The sequence below is a fragment of the Pipistrellus hanaki genome (assembly GCF_964339955.1).
Source record: "Pipistrellus hanaki genome assembly, chromosome: 1".
NCBI lineage: Eukaryota > Metazoa > Chordata > Mammalia > Chiroptera > Vespertilionidae > Pipistrellus > Pipistrellus hanaki.
In genome coordinates this window covers 171,899,061-171,921,175 of record NC_140503.1, presented here as the reverse complement: position 1 = coordinate 171,921,175, position 22,115 = coordinate 171,899,061, and the positions used below count along the sequence as shown (strand labels likewise).

At 35.3% G+C, this 22,115-nt stretch overlaps 1 protein-coding gene across 1 annotated transcript in view; it reads right to left on the bottom strand.

Annotated features, from left to right (window-relative positions):
- UBA6 (ubiquitin like modifier activating enzyme 6) overlaps positions 1-22,115 on the bottom strand; it is a 63,457-nt gene that overhangs the window by 8,212 nt on the left and 33,130 nt on the right. The window contains exons 15-29 of the mRNA XM_084889783.1: positions 21,715-21,782; positions 21,149-21,227; positions 19,746-19,826; positions 18,821-18,898; positions 16,982-17,163; positions 14,751-14,856; positions 11,898-11,987; positions 11,705-11,785; positions 10,811-10,939; positions 7,850-7,901; positions 7,702-7,765; positions 6,692-6,761; positions 3,529-3,600; positions 2,114-2,231; positions 631-824 (exon numbers count right to left, since the gene is read on the bottom strand). Of these exons, the coding sequence (XP_084745909.1) occupies positions 631-824; positions 2,114-2,231; positions 3,529-3,600; positions 6,692-6,761; positions 7,702-7,765; positions 7,850-7,901; positions 10,811-10,939; positions 11,705-11,785; positions 11,898-11,987; positions 14,751-14,856; positions 16,982-17,163; positions 18,821-18,898; positions 19,746-19,826; positions 21,149-21,227; positions 21,715-21,782 (1,464 nt within the window). The remainder of the gene's footprint in view (positions 1-630; positions 825-2,113; positions 2,232-3,528; positions 3,601-6,691; positions 6,762-7,701; positions 7,766-7,849; positions 7,902-10,810; positions 10,940-11,704; positions 11,786-11,897; positions 11,988-14,750; positions 14,857-16,981; positions 17,164-18,820; positions 18,899-19,745; positions 19,827-21,148; positions 21,228-21,714; positions 21,783-22,115) is intronic.

Below are 22,115 nucleotides of genomic sequence, written 5' to 3'. Positions count from 1 at the left end.
ATGGGGTAGTAAGTAGGGCCATTGTAAAGATTCTGAATCATTAGGGAAGATTAAATTGTAAGAAAGTGCAGAGCACTAAAAATCCAATAGCAAAGATCAGGGCAGTTTATTTTATTCAAGAAAAAGAATCCTGCTTGGTATGGAGAACACAAAGATGATTAAAAGGATTAGTGCCTGTAAGAAAAATTAAACTATCTTGACAGATTTTTTTTTAATGTTATAATGGCATGGCTCACTGGTTGAGTGTCAACCTATGAATCAGGAGGTCAGTTTGATTCCTAGATGGGGCACCTGCCTGGGGTTGCACTCAATCCCCAGTGTGGCGCACGCAGGAGGCAGCTGATCAATGATTCTCTCTCATTATTGATGTTTCAGTATCTCTCTCTCCCCCTTCCTCTCTGAAATCAATAGAAATATATTTAAAAAAAGGTTTGTATACTTATAAATATTAAATATTAAATGCAGATTACTGTATTTTAAAAAATGTCTTGCAATTTTAAATTATAAGATCAATATGTATCTCTCTCCTTTTCTAAGATCTCTGAGTGACTGTTTGGAGGTAGTATAATGGGGAAAAAGGAAAGAGGCGACGAAAAAGATGCATTTTCACTGAAAGAACAACAAACTTACCAAGCCAGAAACTGCAGCAGTGGTTGTTGCTATAGCAGGTATAATTTTACCAGCTATGCGCTTTGTTTTGAAACGGTCAGCTGGTTCAATGCTATACATTTTAGCACGAAGATTTGATGCAGCCGTGATGAAATCTATGTGTCCATTATGATCATCATCTTTTTCAAATGAAAGGACTGACATCTGAAGGTCACCTGATCATAACAACAAGAAAAATAGTTTCCTAGTAAGTGGTAAAGATTTTATCAGGTGAAAAGCAATGTAGGTTCACTACTCTGATAGGTTCTGGTTTGTTTATGTTTTTGAATGACTGAAATGTATAAGAAAAATGCAAGGAACTGCAGACATTGAAGGAAATGAAAATAATGGCTTTTATATCACTAGATTAGAGAAGTTTCTAGATTATAAAAACCTTTCTAAAAAATAGAAAAATAAGAAAGACATGTGCCACATCTGCTTGTAAGTGGTTTACAATAAAAAGGGCAACAGTGGGTATTGTTTGAAGGTTGATTTGAAACATACTACTCTAAAACATTTGACCTCTGATAACTAAGAATAGGGTAAGATGGTCAAATAAAAATATGATTCTTTTTTAAAGATTTCTAGATCAGTGGTACCCATAATCATTCTGTAGATAGGTATAATTTGATTTGTGATGAAATGAAAAAGCAAGAAATGATAGTATGTTTTTTTTCCAGAACTATAATGACTAAACTAAGATGGTTACCTTTTATTTGTAAAAGAAATAGTAGGCTAATCCTGGTTGTTTTCCCTGAATTTTACTGGTCAGTGCATAAAATCCAAAAGTTTGGAAATTGTTGATTTATGTAATAGAAAAATGGTGAGCAAGTCTAAAAACATGAACTACCGTGTTTCCCCGAAAATAAGACATCCTCTGAAAATAAGACCTAGCGCATGAAAAGATAAGACATCCCCTGAAAGTAAGACCTAGCGCAACTTTGGGAGAAAAAATTAATGTAAGACACTGTCTTATTTTCGGGGAAACAGGGTAGTAGCTCTGTTTTTAAGGAATTAACTGTTCAGTTTCCCTATGTTCAAGACAAAGTATGTGTGTAGGTCAGTTTGTATTCCCTGTAATTATGGAAACTAAGAAGCCAAGAAAAAAAAAAAAAATCTGTCTATGCATTTTTATCCTGAAGTGACTTACTTGTCTAAGGTTAATGACTCTACTTCTTAAAGTTCATTATGCTAGTTATAAGTTAAAAAAGAGTCACAACAGAACCTAAAACATTCAGAACAATAACAAAGCAGATTACATTTGAGCTTTTGAGAGTAGGGCAATGGTGAAGAAAATTATGAATTCAGTCACAGTTAAAGATGAACAGTATCTTTCTTCAGATCAAGAAATCAACTAATACCATTACTATTATTGTTATTAAATCCCATAAGCTTTTGGGTGTAGAACTTAACAAAATAGAAATCTCTCCAAGTTCAAAACATTTTAATAAAGATTAGTTCTTACTTGTGGTAGCTTTATTAGATGACATAATCTTTTCTAGTTGGGAAATAGCATGCCTCTCATCTTCACTGCTGATAGGAATCTGGTCTGGCTTCCGTGCTGTTTCATCTGTTTGAACAACCTTTTAAATACATGTAAACATGTTCATTAAGGTACCACATCCAATATCTAACTTTGGTTATCATACCTGTTTTAGCAAATAAGTCACAAGAGAAAATGTACCCCCTATCCAGTTTAATCAGATTATTACTCTTTATGGTAAAATGTGCTTTATACCTTCCTCTAGTTACACCGGGTTGGGGAACATCCGGCCCATGGACCATAAAGGCCTGTGGGCTGTATAAGGCCTGTAAAATATTTTGGTCTGGCCCTGAAAGGCATTAGGGATGAGTTAATTAAATGATAGACCACATGTAGTAGGCTAATTTTTAAGTTGATAATTAAAAAAAAAATGTTTATATTGGTTTTTAGAGAGAGGGAGAGAGTTAAAAACATCAATGATAAGGGAGAATCACCAATTGGTGACCTCTTGCACATCTCCCCACTGAGAATCAAGCCTGCAACCTGGGCATGAGCCCGGACCAGGAACTGAACCTTCGACTCTTAATTCCTAGGCTGACACCCAACCACCAGAGCTACTAGTACATTGGGCAGGGCTAAGTTGATAATTTTGTATGGCCCTCGAAGGATGTTATAAATATCCAAATGGCCCTTGGCAGAAAAAAGTTTCCCCACACTTGCAGAAGGAGGTAATATTATGTTATTTATGTTTTCTTTATTATCTGTCTTCTAACACTGACACCTAAACTCTATGAGAACCTTTTTTCTCAGGGATGCTTACTTTGTTCACTAAGCGAACCACAATAAATATACATAAAACAAACTTGTTTATAATGAGTGTTAAAAATATTTACTGAATAGCTTATGAGCCCTAAATTTATATGGTTCTTTTTTAAAATTCCACACTAAATAAAGTTGATAATAATCAAAAGTTTGTGATTCTCACAAATCTGTTTCAAAACAAACTTCATGCCTCTATCTAGTACAGAGAGCTGTTCTGTCTTTGAAGAAACAGGAGATACATAAAATATATAGGCATCCTTTAAATATTTCTTGATTGCTGATAAGCAATGCTTTTCCAAAGAATATGTTTTCCTTTATACAGATCCAAGGCAATTATTCAAGTAATTTATCCTTAAGGAATTACTTACTAGACTTCCGATAATGGTAGTGAAGTTAATATTCTCAAACTAAGAAACTAGCCACATCATCACTGATTAAAGCACTATTTTGTATTTTAAAAAGATATCTAACTCATGTTTTTATAACCCTAACCTGGGTTCTCCAGGTTTAGAATGGAATTTGACATATACAGAAGGTAATAACTATTTGCCAAATAAAAGAATTTCTAAACATACCTTACTGGAAGGTTTGAATTCCTGAATCTTTACTTCTGAAAGAATATTCAAGAGGGCACCTGCTGATATGTCCTGTTTTTAAAAAAAGTAATTTATCAACAAACTTGTTCATTTAATTCTGAATTCTAAAGCTAAAATCATTCTATAAAAAGTCCCTTTTTATATAAAAATATTTGAATAATTTATCATTTGACTATTTAGACCACATCCATTTATGACAGTTATTTATTTTTATAGAAATATCAACTCTATAAAGACTGGGGACACAGTGGTATGTGCAAAAAACTACTTATTTGTCAAGAACCTAAAAATTTTAGTTCTTTCCACAAATTTTTATAAAGGTAGTTTTATGACTGGTTGTATCAGACTAAGTGCTTTAAGAGAGGGGACTATGTCTTCATTTTTTTTTTTTTTATAAAGCTCTCGGCATAAAATTATATCAATAAATAACATAAATAAGTAAATGGAATTCACACCTTTGAAAACACTAATGTATTTAAATGGTTCAAGATGAATCTGGATAAATTTAAGGTTATCAGATCCATATTTACTATTAGGAGGCTGCTTAGGAAAAACTGAGGCAAACCGCTTTTGAGGTCACCTATGACATCTATGACACAGTGGTAACAAAAGTACCACTGTCTTTACAAAAAGAATATTAGACTGTTTGCCACTATTTTTACCGGATATTCACAGCATATTTACTTTGCATTATCTCTAAAAAGGATTAATCTACAACAGGCATTTTATCTGGATCCTAGGAAGCTAGATCTATTTGGATCTAGATCTAAAATAGTCAGAATTAGGAATCTGGTTCATATTTTCCATTCAGCCTATATAAATGTGTTACAATTTATTTAGCTCTAATATGCATCTGTGGGGGAAAATTTAATACTGCAAGTTTGCCTCTCAAATGAAACTGTATTATACCCTTTACAGTTAGTCAAAAACGATAATGCCTAAAATAATGGATATGATGATAAAGATTAAGAAATGTCAATATGAGGTAGCATTTTCAAATTTCCTGAAAAGAATATAAAAAAGCATCATAAAATATGCCAAGCAAAGGTTAACAAAGAGAATCTCTAAGAAATATTTTAAATTTGCTATAAAATAGTTCCTTTTGGGTTTCAGAGAAATTACAAATGAAGTTATTATGTTATAAATGTTTAAAAAATAAAGTTAAGGCTGCTTTTATAAATACTATTGGGTCTAGTAATAATTAATGTCGTTTTTAAACATTCGTTTAAAATCTTGCTTGGCGTTGACTTGCATTGACATAACCTTCAAACACGTGGTATCTACAGAAAGTGTGAAGTGCAATTAACAAGTTTTGCTTGAAAAAGTTTGTGTTTGGTTTGGTTTTTGTTGCAAAACTAGGGCTAAGAAGATGGCGGATGAAGAGCATATTTGGCACTGCATGCTTTACGAGTTCCAATTAGGAAGAAAAGCAAGTGAGGCTGCAAAAAACATCTGTAGTGCTCTTGGTCAAGATGCAGTTAGCGCCAGAAAATGCCAGCGTTGGTTTGAGAAATTTCGCGAGGGAAATTTTTCGTTAGATGACAAGAGTGGTCGAGGCCGTGTGTCCAATTTTGATCAAGAAGCTCTTCAAGCTCTTTTGGTGCAAAATCCTCAAATTATCCAACAAGAGCTTGCGACAACTTTAAATTGTTCACAAAAAACAATTTCCAATCAATTGCGTGCACTTGGCAAAGTCCAAAAGTTTGGAAAATGGGTTCCTCATGAGTTGACCGACAACAACCATAATCAAAGAGTCACAATTTGCAGTTTGCTCCTCTCTCGTCAAAACCGTTTTCCGTTTTTAGAGCAAATTGTTACCGGAGATGAAGAATGGGTGCTGTATGTTAATTTGAAAAGGCGGCCTCAATGGTTGGACAAAAATGAGGTTCCGCAGCCAACGCCAAAACCTGACTTGCATGCGAAAAAAGTGATGTTGTGTGTTTGGTGGAATTTTAAAGGAATTCTTCATTATGAACTTTTACCATCTAACCAAACCATTACAAGTGCAGTGTATAGTGCCCAATTGGAAAGGTTAGCCCAAGCTTTAAGAGAAAAAGAACCCGCGCTGATTAATCGGAAGGGCGTAATTCTTCACCACGATAACGCACGACCGCATACTGCAAGAATCACTGCTGAAAAACTGCGCCAGTTGGAATGGGAAGTTCTCCCTCAACCTGCATATTCTCCTGATATTGCCCCTTCCGATTACCATTTGTTTCGTTCTTTGCAAAACTTTCTTCTTGGAAAAAAATTTAATAATGAAGAATGCCTCAAAAATGCATTGACCGAATTTTTTGCATCAAAATCACAAGAATTTTACAACAGAGGGATTAAAATGTTTCCTGAGCGTTGGGCACAAGTAGTAGAAAACAACGGCAACTATATTGTTGATTAAATTTTGTTGTATTGTTTAAATAAATTCGATTTAAAAAAGTATTAGAAAAAGACATTAATTGTTACTAGACCTAATAGAAGCCTGGTGCACCGGGGGAGGGGGATGTCCCTCATCCCAGCCTGCACCCTCTCCAATCTGGGATCACTCTCACAATCCAGGACTGCTGGATCCCAACTGCTCGCCTGCCTGCCTTCCTGATTGCCCCTAACTGCTTCTGCCCGTCAGTCTAATCACCCCCAAACCACTCCCCTGCCAGCCTGATTGATGTCTAACTGCTCCCCAGCCAGCCTGTTTGCCCCTAACTGCCTTCTCCTGCAGGCCTGGTCTGCCCTGACTGCCCTCCCCTGCAGGTCTGGTCCCCCACAACTGCTCTCCCCTGCAGGCCTGGTCCCTCCCAACTGCCCTCCCCTGCTGGCCATCTTGTGGTGACCATGTTGTGCCCACATGGGGGCAGGATCTTTGACCACATGGGGCAGCCATCTTATGTGTTGGAGTGATGGACAATTTGCACATTACTCTTTTATTAGATAGGATGCTTCACTACTTAAACTTAGAAAGAAAATTAACGTTCTTCTACTTAGTAATGCTGCAATGAGATTTTTAGCTCTTGCTATGGACAACAATGCAACAAAATAAAAAAAAAATTATCATAATATATAAACACATTTTGATGATGAAATTAGCTGGTAAATTATCTAATTCTACCTTGGCTTTGTATCATTTGTTAAGGCTTGAAGAATATCTTACCTCTTCTGTAAATGGAATGGAATAGATTGCAGCATATAATTTTGCAGCATTCAGAAGGAAACTGAAGTGCCTTTGAAGTTAAAAAAATAAAATGAAGTGTGAATGCAGTTTCAAATAAGATGTTTAATTCAGCAGATACTAGTCTTTAAAATGTTGAAGAAAAATAACTATAGAATTTTTGTTACAGAATTATTTTTTTAAAAGTCAGTCTGTTAAATTCTGGTCTAGACCTAAGTACTGTAAAGGCTATAGACAGAAAACATCAGATGTTCATCCTCATAAGCACTGATACTTAGAAGTAGTTATCAAGATTACTTTGGGGGTATGAGTGGGCAGAGAAGCAAAAATTAGGTTAGTGAAAGAAAATTTATTTTAATTAATAAAAAAGCATTACATATTTGGTTTTAAAAAGTTTATGTCAGATTCATATTAAGCAAGAGTGTATAAAAAAACAAGAAATGTAAGTTTGCTAGTACAAGCAGTCAGAATTAGGTGAGTGGAAGCCTAAAATAAACACCAGATAAAAACCTAAGCATAAAGGAAGGCTTACAAAGTGTTTAGTGTGTGTGTGTGTGTGTGTGTGTGTGTGTGTGTAAATAAAGTGTATATCTCATCTGGATAGGTATTCAGGTATTCACTCAAAGACCAACTCCTCTGAAAATTAATTTGAGGTTATTTAGGGAGATATTTAGTAGTAATCATTCTTATTCCCAAATAACTTAAATTTCCTATATACTAACTTCATTAAATAGAGAACATCTGCTGTTACTTCACTTTTTATGGATAAAGTCAAAGAGGTGATACTTTGGTTTCATTTTAGAAAAGGTAAAAATAATGAGGTTATTTACCATAGAGAATAAATAAGTTGTGTGGAAAGAAGGGTAGTGTGACTGGCTTGGTTGTGCAGACTATGTTTAACTTTAAAGAGTCTGAAAATGTCACCCATTAAGATAAGCCTATACAAAGTTAAAAATTTACAAATAAATATAAACCTGGATGTAAATACTTACAAAGGCTCATTAAAATCAAATTTTATTGGACGGGGAGGTCTCTTTGGTGACTGCCAAAACAAACCTAATAAAAGAGATATTATTTTAAATTGAGATAGCCAGCAATAGATTACATTAAACTTTTTTCTCAATACTCAGCTATACTTACTGCCATCTTTTAATCGAGTATCTAGGGGGAAACAGTGAAGGAGCTGAAGAGCCTAAAGAAAAAATGAAGTAAAAGAAAAATGAAAACACACAAAAAGATGTACAGTAAAGTCTCCCAGCTAGTCCTATACTAAATCTGTACTACATCTGTACATTCTGGATTCTGTCACTGTCTTCCCCCACCCCCCCCACTTGAACCTGGAATAAGCTCTATTGTTAGTTTAAAATCAACACTAATAGTTTGTCATATAAAAAATAATATAAATGAAACCACTTCAAAATGGGTCTGAGCTGCCCTCACAGAAGAACTGCCTTACAGGTCTTAACCCTCAAATCTTTGAAATATTAAACTGGGTGAAATAATCACTGGACTGGGCCTAAGGCAGTACTGTATTCCAAATAATTGTCTGTACAGCTAACAGGAAAACATTATGACTATTAAACTGAAAATTACGCATTCTTTGGAATTAGCAACACTATGCTGGTATCTGCATCTATGAAACCGTAAAAAAAAAAAAATCCTTCTTTCTATACCTGTAATTTTTCTCCTTCTTCTCAAGAATATCCCTTGCCTTCACCTCCTAACCAGAATACTTATTCTAGTTTCTGCTTGAATCAGTGCTTCCTAAATAGCTATTCTTTTGGATCTCATCTAAATGCTTATTGCCGCTCAATCTGGGATTTTATTTTTAGGTTAACAGCATTTACAGTGCACACACATTAGATTATTTCATCTCTTTTTATAGAAACAGTGGCATATTTTACATATTACTCGGCAACTTTCAAATTAAAACAAAATTAAACCAGAAAAACACATATTATTTTGTATTTTAAAGTGGTATGTTTGGGATTTGCTTCAAAACCATCTAGGGAAGGGAGGAGTTAAGAGATTACCATGTTTCCCTGAAAATAAGACATCCTCCGAAAATAAGACCTACTTACAGGTTTCCTTCTGAGTGAAATATAAGGCATCCCCCCGAAAATAAGGCCCCCCTAGACTAAACATGAGAGATTTGGTCCATTGATTCTGAAAGAAATGGAGTCACAAGAAATTCACCAGGAAATTCAGGAATTGGATTGTTATGATGATGTTCCAGAAGATGATGACATGATTGTCATTGAATAAATGAGTAAATTCTTGATACTGTAGGATTCACAGTTTGTCTGGTTTGTGTTGACAACTACTGTACTACCGTACCGTATACAGGTAACAAATTTCCTTTATTTTCTTTTTCTTTTTAAAAAATATATTTTATTGATTTTTTTAGAGAGAGGAAGGGAGAGAGATAGAGAGCTAGAAGCGTCAATGAGAGAGAAACATCAACCAGCTGCCTCCTGCACACCCCCCACCGGGGATGTGCCCGCAGCCAATGTACATGCCCCTAACTGGATTCGAACCCGGGACCCTTCAGCCTGCAGACCGACGCTCTACCACTGAGCCAAACCGGTTTCAGCAATTTCCTTTATTTTCATTTAACAATAAATGTGTACCGTATTCTTCTTCATGGAAAAATAAGACATCCCCTGAAAATAAGACCTAGCGCATCTTTGGGAGCAAAAATTAATATAAGACATGTCTTTTTTGGGGGGAAACGGTAAAACAAGATTATCTAGGAGTTGATATTTATTCAACCTTAGTGATAGATATATGAGGATTACATTTGAGTTCATGATACTATTTTCTCTACATTGTATTGTTCTCAAATTTTTCCATTATAAAAAGTTTAAGAAGACCTACTAAAGAGAGAGTACTGGATACATTCTAGCAATTGTTAAGTTATTGGAGGTAAAAATAACAGCCAATATTATTAAGTATTTATGGGCCAGATTCTGTTCTAAATGCTTTATACATGTACTAGAGGCTTGGTGCACGAAATTCGTGCATGGAGGTGTGTGTTTCTCAGCCCAGCCTGCATCCTCTCCAATCTGGGACCCCTCGAAGGATGCCCGTCTAACCGGGCAGTCAGACATCCCTCTCAAAATCTAGGACTGCTGGCTCTCAATTGCTTGCCTGCCTACCTTCCTGATTGTCCCTAACCTCTTCTGCCTGCCAGACTTATCACTCTTTAACCACCCCCCTGGCAGCCTGATTAATGCCTATTTCCCTGCCAGCTTGTTTGCCCCTAACTGCCCTCCCCTGCTGGCCTGGGCACTCTTAACTGCTCTCCCCTGCAGGCCTGGGTCCCCTCCAACTGCCCTTCCCTTCAGGCAGTTTGCCCCCAACTTCCCTCCTCTACTGGCTTAGTCACCCTTAACTGCCCTCCCCTGCAAGCTTGATCACCCCAACTGTCCTCCCTTGCAGGCCTGATTGCCCACACTGCCCTCCCTCTCAGACCTGGTCCCTCCCAACTTCCTTCCCTTGCTGGCCATCTTGTGTCCACATGGGGGCAGCCATCTTGTGTGTTGGAGTGATGGTCAATTTGCATTTTATTCTTTTATTAGATAGGATTAACTCATTTGAGCCTCATCATTGCCCTATCTATTAGGTACCAACTTATTACACCCATTTTACAAATGGGGAAACAAACACATAATATGATTATCAGACAGGATGGAGAAGGCAAAATTACAACAAAATTTCTGACTAAATTTCTCTATTTTTACTAGTCTTTTCCTTTACTCTGAAAAACAAACTACATTTAGACTACTGATGAAATATATTCTGTGTACTCCAGAAGGAATCTTTATCTAATAAAACCCAATTTTGTAGACAGAAAGAGAAGAATAAGTTAAATTTACATCTAACAAACCAATTAGTGAAGTTTAAAAGCATTCTTTAATAAGGGACATTTAAAGAAAAATTAGTTGTGTGCTCAGCACTTGTTCTCATTTAATTTACTATTTATTTCTGAAAAGCTTCCCAAAAGAAAGAGTAGACATTTCAAATCAATGAAATTAATTTGGTAGTAATTAAATAAGCCAAGGTCAGACCTTTTCTTAATGTTTTATAATGTATACTTACCTTATGGTTAAAATATTTTTCAAACTTTAATCTTGCTAATTCTACACAATGGGACCACTTTCTAGGTCTTCTGCTAAGTAATTTAATAACTTGAAATGAGCCTTCTAAACTGTGTCCAGTTTGTAGCTTCTAGAATGAGAGAAAACATAACAAATGCATTTCCATTATAAAAAGTTTTAAAAAACCTACAAAAGTTAAGGGCAAACAAACAGTTCTCTCTCTGCCTTCCTCCCTCTCTCCCAGGTGCGTATTAGCCAAAGTTTGAAGTGTCATCTCATGTTCCTTGCCCTTGCCTTTCTCCTCTCTCCCCTTCTTTTCTTTCTTTTTTGGAGGAGAAACAGAAACAAAAAACAAAAAACAAAAAAACCACATAAAATTTTAACTCTAAAGTTTCTTATCTCCCAAATTATTCTCATAACTTGCTAGCTACTGGTAGTATATATGTACTGACTAAAAGAAGTACTAAGAAAATGTTTTATACTAAAAAGCTAGCATTTTTAGGATTAAAGGAAAGAAAACATCTTTGAAGTGTCCTCACCATGAGCGTATAAGTCTGAGATATTACTATCCAATCGTGAAAGTTTCACTAGAACTCACAAAGAGCTGCTTTAGTATTTGTAGCTCTCCTTGCATTATATACACTCTTATTAGGTTGAACCATATGAATTGATGTTTTGTGGGTGAAACATGGTCAAATATAGGCAACTCCATATATCGATAGTTCGACCAAACTAAAAAAAAAAAAACCCAAAAAACTAAAAACTTTTTTATGAAGATAATTGTGACCTGCTAATTTTAAGATTCTTCATGTACTTACCACAAACAATAATCCCATTAAACTCTTTATAAAGAGGTAAAATAAACCAATTGCAGGGAACTTTTATATAAAATTACCTGTAAGACTTCCTTTGCAGATGAATAGGTTTGCCAAAACTTGTTAAATAATGAAGGCTTGTGGGAAAAGGAACTTTCAAACTATTATGGAAAAGAGAGAAAAAAGTTACAAACAGAAGTCTAATTGGAAGTTGGGAATATCTTCTTTTCTACTACTACAAAGAAAAATTCCTTTAACAAATATCTTTATTACCTTATCTCTTGCCCATTGTATTGTATGTTCAATAGCAGCTGGAAAGGATTTCAGAGTACAAAATGGTATTTCCTCTTCTGGAGGATCCCGCTAATTTATAAAATGTGATAACAGACAATTAAAAGAAGCAACGGCAATTTTTTATTGGCTAAATTTACCCAAATGTTTAAGACCATTAAAAAAAATGAAATTCAAAAATAAAAGAAATCCAATCTTTTAATATCTTCTCTCTTCTAGGCACCAAGAAGACAAATTAATTCTTTTGCTACTTAATCTACTTGTTAATAGCAATGTAAAAACAAACACGAATTTTATGATCACTTTTGGCACCGTGTGGCACTGATAAAAGACCACTATACTTAACTAATTTTTCCCCTCCCAGAATCGAGGTTACATTTAAAACTTTATACTACTCCCTATTATAAAAAGTAATTCAAGAATCCCCAATACAGTTCTCAGCATACCATGAGCTTTTCCATGGAGATAAAAACTGGGGAACATGAATATGTCCTTGATGCTTGGTACAGCTTTGAGTAGAAAGTATGTAAAGTAAATGGCAAATGCACTGGAAAAAAATCTATATCCTGTATAGGGTACATTTGGACCATGCTTATTTGTTTAACTAATGTAAAATGACTCACTTGGTCTCATTTTACTTGGGTATTTATATTTTAGTTTGTTAATTTTTTTAAGTACCATAAAATATAAGCCAAAGAGGTGAGAAGAGTATTAAATTCTCAATTTTGAGTATGAAGTCAGAGAGGACAGGAAAAGGTTTGAGAAAAATATAGAACAAGAGAATCAATGGAACTTTTGGAATTTTATAATATCTCTACTTTGAAAAACTTCCAACATAACAACTAATATACCATGATTTCCTCCATCTAATTTCCTTCAAATTAAATTCATCAACTTGTTTACTATGTTTTTATTATATAAACTTCTGATTTCATGAGTAAATGGGAAAATATTATAAAATGTTTGAAATTTTACTAAAGGGATATTTACACATGTAAAAAATAGACTTCTTTAAAAAAAGAAAAGAAAAAAAATATATATATTTCTTTCAATTTTACAACTTAGGTTGATCTTTCTTCAAATCCCAAGTCCTGCAATTATTTCTTAGGCCAGTGATTTTCTGCTTCATCAGTATATCAAGATTACTGTGAGGGTTTAAAAAATTTATATCCATATATCATTTATAGTAACAAAAAATATATAGATAGATAGATAGATAGATAGATAGATATAGATAGATAGTTTGGTCCCTAATATTTCATGAGTTACAGTTGGATTGTTGTTAGAAAACTAATCAAGCAGCTTTGAGAAATAAACAGTAAAAAGACTCCAAACCAAAATTTTGATGATTTTAAAAAAATCAGTTTATCTATGTTTTTAAAATTGTACATACACATATGTATGAATATCACTGCAGATGAAAATAGGATTAGAGAAGCTAAATCAAATTTGTGGACTGATGAAGATAATAAAATGATTCTATCTCATAAAAGAGTAATATGCAAAGAAACCATCACTCCACTACACCCACAAGCCATGCCTACCAGCCAATCAAGGTGATTATGCAAATTAACCCCAACCAAGCTGGCTGTGGCCACAGAGAGCAGGAGGGAAGCTTGGGTTCCCCAGTGATGGAAGAAGCCAAGCTTTCTGTACACCCTGGCCAGCCGAGGCCTCCACTACAGGCTACAAAGTTTCAATTATAGTAGATAAATCCAAACAGAAATGGCAACAGCCATGGAGCTGGAGAGAGCAGGCTAGGGTTGCCCCTGGCAATGGAGGAAGCCAAGCTTTCCTCACACCCTGGCTGGCCCAGGCCTCCGCTTAAGGCTACAAAGTTGCAATTATAGAAGATAAATAAATTCCAAAAGAAATGGTTGCCCATGACGGAGCAACCAGGAGGCTTGGCTTCGCTCCAGGCTACAAAGTTTCAATTGTGGAAGATAAATAAAATTCCAGATACCAGGGCCTCCGCTTGAGTAGTGGGGGATTGTAGCTAGATTGCAAACCACCACAGGCCCCTCGCCAAGGCCACCCCACACCCCTAGGAACCCCCACCCTGATCCAGGATACCCTTCAGGGCAAACCAGCTGGCCCCCACTCATGCACCAGGCCTCTATCCTATCTAATAAAAAAGTAGTATGCAGATCGACCATCACTCCAACACACAAGATGGCTGCCCCCATGTGATCAAAGATTCTGCCCCTATGTGTATATAAGATGGCCGCCACAAGATGGCCAGCAAAAGAGGACAGTTGGAAGCGACCAGGCCTGTAAGGGAGGGCAGTTGGGGGTGATTAAGCCTGTAGGGGAGGGCAGTTAGGGATGACCAGGCTGGCAGAGGAAGGAAGTCGGGGGTGACTAGGCCTACAGGGAAGGGCAGTTGGGGGGGGACCCAGGCCTGAATGGAAGAGCAGCTGCGGGGGGGGGTGGGAGGGGACAGGCCTGCAGGAGAGGGCAGTATGGGGTGACCAGGCCTGCAGAGAAGGGCAGTTAGGGGAAAACAGGCTGGCAGGGGAGCAGTTAGGCATCAATCAGGCTGGCAGGGGAGTGGTTAGGGGGTGATGAGGCTGGCAAGCAGAAGCAGTTAGGGGCAATTAGGAAGTCAGGCAGGTGAGCAGTTGGGAGCCAGCAGTCCTGGATTGTGAGAGGTATGTCCAACTGCCCGGTGGGATCGGGCCTAAACAGGCAGCTGGACATCCCTCAAGGGGTCCCAGATTAGAGAGGGTACAGGCTGGGTTGAATGACACCTCCTCCCATGCACGAATTTCGTGCACCGGGCCTTTAGTGAGATATAAAGAAGAGACATTTACTTTAAAAAATTGGTTCACTTACATGACTAATATAAGACTCGGTCAAATGAGGTACAATAACTTCAGTGTGTCCCTTAGTGCCCATTGTTCCAGAATCCAGGAGGGGCCGTAGATTTGCTACGGAACGGCTATTTGAAAGGACAATATGAAACAAGCATAAAAGTGAGTAATAGCAATGCAGGCAGAGGAAATCCTACTACTGTCTACTGACTACTTCACACACTGATCACTACTGGACTATATTTTAGGAAACATACATTACCACCAAACAACCCATTAATCATTTCTGTCCCCTTCCCCTAACAAATTATGTTGTTCAATCTAGTCATTTTTGTCTCTACCTTCTACCACCTGCACCACCACATTTTGGGCTTGTTTTCCATTAGGTTAACTCTTAGCTATGTTATCTTTTCTTCTTTTGCTTCCTATTTCTTTGGTTACTTTATGGCTATTGGTTCTATCCCACTGTATCTTCCAAATACTTTCTTAATTCCAAACAATACTATACCTTCTTAAATATTTATAATACCTGTATTCTTATTAAAGTTTTTTCCTTCTTCTGACCAAGAAAGGAAAAATAAATTTTCCACTATACTCTCAACTGATAAATTTTCTGTTAATATATCTGCTCTAACACCTTAACATTCAAGAGACATATAAAGATGTAAGAAAAATTATGTAAGATGTACACATTATAGTCATCCATTTTTCTTACTTTACTACTATTTACTGAATGACATCATGTGTTGAAGACCAGTGATACAGTAATGGAAAAATAAATGGCTTCTAAATAAATGATTTAATGAGGGGAAAAAAATTTAAATAAATATGTGTATCAATAAAATTAAGTGCTATGAAGGAATATGCTTAGTGCTATGAAAGATTACCATAGGAGATTTTAATTTAGAATTTGGCAGTTAAGGAAAGACATTTAGGTTGCACCTATAGGGTGAAGAAAAAAACTAAGGTAAATGAGGAATAAATAGGTAAATTTGGGATCAGGAGTTTTGGAAAGAGATAAACATAATTTCCTGAGGCTGAAGAAGAGTATGTGCAAGTCCCTGAGGTAAAAAAAAAAAAAAATCTTGCCGAAACCGGTTTGGCTCAGTGGTAGAGCATCGGTCTGCGGACTGAAAGGTCCAGGTTCGATTCCGGTCAAGGGCATGCACCTTGGTTGCGGGTACATCCCCAGTAGGGAGTGTGCAAGAGGCAGCTGGTCGATGTTTCTCTCTCATCGACGTTTCTGGCTCTCTGTCTCTCCCCCTTCCTCTCTGTAAAAAAATCAATAAAAATATATTGACAAAAAAAAATCTATACTTAGGGTAATATGCAAATTGGACACAGTCACGTAAAGAGCGATCAACAGGAGGGTGGGACAGTGAGCTACAAGCAGTGGAGAGCTACAGGAGGGCAGGGCAGCGAGTTACGTGCGGCCGAGAGCTGTGAGTGGCAGTGGGCGGGGTGGCCAGCTGAGGCAAGCTACAGCAAGCTACTTGCGCACAGATTTGAACACAAGGCCAGTAGTCTATAATAATAAAAGTGTAATATGATAATTAGCCTGCACAGCCAAACAACCTTCTGGACGTCCTTCCAGATGACCTTCCAGATGAAGCCGGGACTGCGAAGGCTGAGGACAGCCACTGCAGCTGTGAGGGCCAAGCCCCTTGCACAAATTTCATGCATCAGGCCTCTAGTAATAATAATTTAAAAAATGATGGATGCACTGTAAGAATTGAAAAAAACAAATGTACTGGAATAAGGGGAGCTAGGAAGGAATAGGCAAATGTTAAGATGGAGAGGTGGAGAAGTAAGTGACAGACACTATAAAATACATTGAGGCTATGTTGAAGATTTTAAGTTTTATCCTAGGTATAATGAGAAATCATCACAGAGTTTGAGAAGTATTATAATAGCAACATAATGAAAAATTAAAAAATTAAGTAACTTTTCAACAAATAGGCATGAGAAACAGAAATGAAAACAAACAAACAAAGACAATGATGTCCTGGCCGGTGTGGCTCCGTTGGCTAAGCACTATTCCATGCACTGCGAGGTTGCATGGCTGCAGGTCTAATTCCTAGTCAGGACACATGCCTGGGTTGTGGCTCCATCCCCACGAGGGAGCATGTAGGAGGCGGCTGACTGATGTTTCTCACACTGACATCTCCCTCTCCCTCTCTCTAAAATCAATAAAAACATTTAAAAAATTAAAAAATTAAATAAAGACAATGAACCTAAATTTCAATTACATACCTGTCTACATATCTCCTGGCTTCAACATTATCTAATGCTGTAATAATTATATCTTGTTTATTATAGAACTCATCATTGTAAATAGCCTCAGTGGCTGGACATACTTTGTTCAAGTGTGCATCTATTTTTACTTGAGGATTTATTTTCAGGGTTGCATCAGCAGCAGTATAACTTTTAGGTTTCTAAACAAATAATAAGCAGAAGAAATAAACGTTAAACAGAAAAAGACAGCCTATGATTGAACTTACACATTCTTGTGACTTTGGAAAATATGTACAGAGTTGAGAATGAGATGAATTTCCATGTTTTGGTTTGTGGAAATTACATTCAGACTGTATTCAGACTACATTTAATAGTGCCCAGTAGTCTAAATAATTTACACATTATTAATTGAAATTTAAACAACCCCTCTTCTATAACTAAATGCCTTATAGAGTTCTTGAAATATTAGTTAGGCCCTGTCAGGGTAGCTCAGTTGCTAAGAGCATCTTCCTGATATGTCACAGTTGCGGGTTGGATCCCTGGTCAGGATACATACAAGAGTCAACCAATGAATACATAAATAAGAGGAACCAACAAATAGATGTTTCTCTCTCTTTCTCTCTCCCTCTCTCATATTAATTAAACAACAACAACAACTACTTAAAAGTCCAACCAAAGGCACATTGTTCTTCTTACTTATAAATTGGCTAAGTGCCCAGAAAAAGATGAGAATATAATCAGTAAATTAGAAATTCAAACTATATAAACATAAGCTCTCAAACACATGTTAATTTAACACTTTGAGAAAAAAAATCTATGAAAAATATTATTATTTCTGGATACAAATATTTAAAAAAAAATTATTATGTATATTTCAAGTTTTATATACTAAAAAAGTACCCTAAACATAATTCATTATTTTCTTAAAGATTACTAGTGTTATTTCAAATGTCAACAAAGTTCACTTGAAAATATTGACACTAAATGTGGATAGAACATTCTGTTTGAATACATGCACCTAGTTTTAATATGGTATTTCGGTCTCTTAAACTGTTTAGTTGACATGCTTTTACTTCTCAGTGTTGTTAATATACATACAAAGCAGAAACTTTGCTAGAACTCAGTAAAATAATAAATAGGCCAAGTTCTATAAGTTAAATGCATGGTTAAATACGTTAATTTTCTGACATACATTTTATAGTTCATGAAAGACTCTGTTACTTAGTTCCTTATATTTGGATTAGCGAGTCAATTAAGTTAACTATGCCACCTGCTTTACTTTTCTGTTTATGACATTCTTAAGCTATGATTATGAGTCATTAAAAAATAAAATGAAAAAACATTTCAAAAGTAAAAGCAAATTTGCTTGACTGATTAAACTGCTTCTTTTTCTGACTTAAATATTTGGATCACTATGAAAAAGATGGAAAAGCATTATTTTTATAATAAAAAAGGATGTTAATCAAACAAAATCAATAAAGCACAAAATTATAAATGCTAAACTTGACCACTTCAAATTAGGAAGAATGTTTCCGTGCGCGCATCTATATATAGATAAATATATACAGATAGATGTAGTTTCTAAAATATGTTGACATAATTTGGTGATTACAAAATGAAAAAAATACCACCCACAATTCACAACTCGGTTTTTAATATCCAAAATCATTACAAAACCAATTTTTACATTAAAAAATATTTTCCTCTATAATCATTCCAATTATTTGGTAATTTGAAGTTCTAATAAAGAATGTATTATGCTTGTCAAGCACTATTTGCTATGTATTAAAAAAGAAATTCTCTTCTATTTTGTATAATACAACAGATGATTTAAATTTGAAACACATAGCAACATACCTGTATGTGATGAGGACGAAATAAGAACTGTCTGTTCAAATTAGATTTTTCTATCAAATCAGGATCTGTAATTGTAACCTAATATCAAAAAAAAAAAAAAAAAAGCTGAAATTATGTAACAAATAAGTTTAAATCTATTTTGTTTTTCTCAGGATGACTGAAACTACTCCCACCATTATTTTAAATTATTTTGGCTGGTAAAAATTATGTGAATACAAATATTCCAAAATGATTACCATTACTACTCTTATTTATACTTACACTTAATTGTAATTAATGCTTAGCAAAGGAACAGATCAAACAAGTTAAACACTTACTTTTATGTGGTTGTATTCAAAATTTAAACATGTATATGTGACTTATCTAAAATTAATTAAAATATTTTGCTTCTGAACAATTAGATAATATATGGTATCCCTTCTATTTTCCATGTTATCAATGAACATTTTACTTTTTAACCGTCCAATTCCAAATAATATATTTTAAACGTTTTAAAAATCACTCTAAGATGATGACAAATGTCTCTACTTACTCTTGCTTCATGCATTGCTCATGTTATCTAATAATTCTTTCAGTGAGAATCAGTAAGTGATAGTTTTTCATCATTTTACTTATCAAATATCTTTACTTGTCTTGAAGGGTAATTAGCTGGGTACATAAATCTGGGTTGATAACAAATTTGACCTTGCACTGTGAAGATCTGATTCCCTATCTTTAGGTGTGCATTTCTTTCTTTCTTTTCTTTTCTTTTTTTTTTTTTTTTTTTAAAATGTTTCTATTGATTTTTAAAGAGAGAAACATCAATGCGAAAAATATCCACTGGCTGCATCCTGCAGACCAGACCCTCTATTTAGGATTGAGCTTGTAACCTGGGCATATGCCCTAACTGGTAATTGAACCAGTGACCGACACTTATTCGTCTTACCATTCCCTTCTCTTTGCCAGTGCCAACACCAAGTAAAGCAAAATTTTTTAACATTTCACAGCCTATGGCTCCACATCCTACCTATGGAGAAGAAAAATATATCAAAGTAAATAAAATAAGAGCTTCTACTTACTAAAGAGCAATGTCATAATAATTTTCATCAAATGCTAACTTACAATAAACACTTTAAAAATAATTTGAACATGTTTGATTCATTTTAGTTTAAAGTTTTAACTAATCTATGATGCTATCATTAAGTGTCTCAGTTACAGGAAAAAAAAAAGTATAAACCAAAGTAAGAAAAAGAACAATATTTGCCTTTCCTGTGATGAGAAAACATTTTAAAATCCCAAAGAAAAGCCAAATAGTGAGCTCATTTTTTAAATACAAGCTAAAAACAAACTGCAAAAATCATGAGTGCAATCTATATATGTATGTAAAAACCTAAGGGACCAGTTGCTATGACACGCACTGACCACGGGTGAGGGAGGGGGAGACAGATGCTCAATGCAGGAGCAGCCCTCTGATGGTGTGTGCTCCCATAGTGGGGGCGCCGCTCAGCTGACCAAAGAGCACCAGGCACCAGAATTAAGGCTGATGAGCACAGCTGTGGCGGCTTTAGCCTCTCCTGCCTCTGCAGCAGCACTACCAATCAGCTGTGGTGGCAGGTGCAGCAGGGTCAGGATGAGAGGGAGCAGCAAAGCGCTCAGCATGGACTCAGGCTCATCTCTGGCCACCTGCTGCTTCGCGCACTACTAGTACATCCCCTGAGGGGTCCTGCATTGCGAGAGGGCTCAGGCCAGCTGAGGGAGCCCATAGGTGCACAAATCTGTGCACTGGGCCTCTAGTATTTGGCCCAGTGCAAAAGATTCTCTGGGAATTTAAGAAAGATAGAATGCACTTCCATATTCCTCCATTTGGTAAGGAAAAAAAACAAAAGACAAAAAACAAACACCTGACCAATTTTAATGTATTTCTAGAAAATTATGTAATGTTCAAAACTGTAATACACATATTTTCATTTTAAATGTACTAATTCTTTAGATCAGGGGTTGGCAAATATTTTCTGTAAAGGGCCAAACAGCAAATATTTTCAACTTTGCACTCCATATGGTCTCTGTCAAACTAGTATTGTAGCAGAAAAGAAATTTCAGACAATAATAAGTGAATGAATGTGATCCAATGAAACTTTATTAACAAGCAGGACGATGGATTTGGTTTGCCAGCCATAGTTTGCAAACTCCCGTTCTAAAGATTTACTGAATGTCTACTATGTTAGAAACTACTCAAATTTCTAACTACTCAAAACTACTCAAATAGTCAAATTTGCTTTAATAAATTAAATTGATGATATGTAATAGCAATTTGAATGTACTATTTATTTTCATCATTATTATACTTACTAAGAAAATATTCAAATTTTGTAGTTTCTGACACAAAGTGTCTCCAATGCAGGCTCGTAAGGCATCATATCTATCTCCTCTGAAAAAAAGAACATAACAAAAAAAACAAAAAGGCATTTAAAACATTAAAATTATTTTCCTTGTTGACACAAATTTAAAGTACTTTAAATTGAAGGCAGAACTATTGGGGTATGTGATTTTGGAGCAAATGAATCCATAAGCTTTAATCAGATTCTCGAGATTTGTGACTCAAAAAGATGAATCACTGATACAAATAAAAGTTGCAGTTAGCAACTGTTCATCAGAGTGATATTTTCAATGCTAACCATTCTCATAAAAATATATAATTTAAATCTTTATATTTATTATTTATAAATTGGTAAAGACATATGGCATTATTATGGCATGTCACCTCTAAAAGGGAAATGACTGCAGAAGTAAATGAGCTAGGTTTCAGGAAAGACATTTAATTTAAAACAACTGAAAGTTTAAACAAAACTCTTTCAATCTGGTTGCCTATCACAAATATACAAATAAGAAAAAAAAAACTGAAATCTTAGTATTACCGTGGGAGAAATTCTTCCTGTACTGGTTTGCTTAGGAACTTGACAATATCTGCTGCTTCAATGTATAACTTAAAGTAGAAGATAAAAAAAATAATTTATTATGTATAGAATTTAAGAAAAAGAGTATTCTTTTCTGTAGTTATTTAATAATTAAGAAAAATAATAATAAAATACCAATGTAGAATAAAATAAGATTCAAAATGTAATTGTTTTTATACATTATACACTTCTGTATTTTTTCATTAAAGCAATGATTAAAAATGAAGGATTTGTTAAAATATATAATTTGATTCATGTAATTTAGCCATCTTAAAGATATTTAACAAACAAAAGAAAACTTCACCTCCATATCTATTCTATATAACTACATAAAAACTCTGGAAGTCTCATTCAATTTTAGT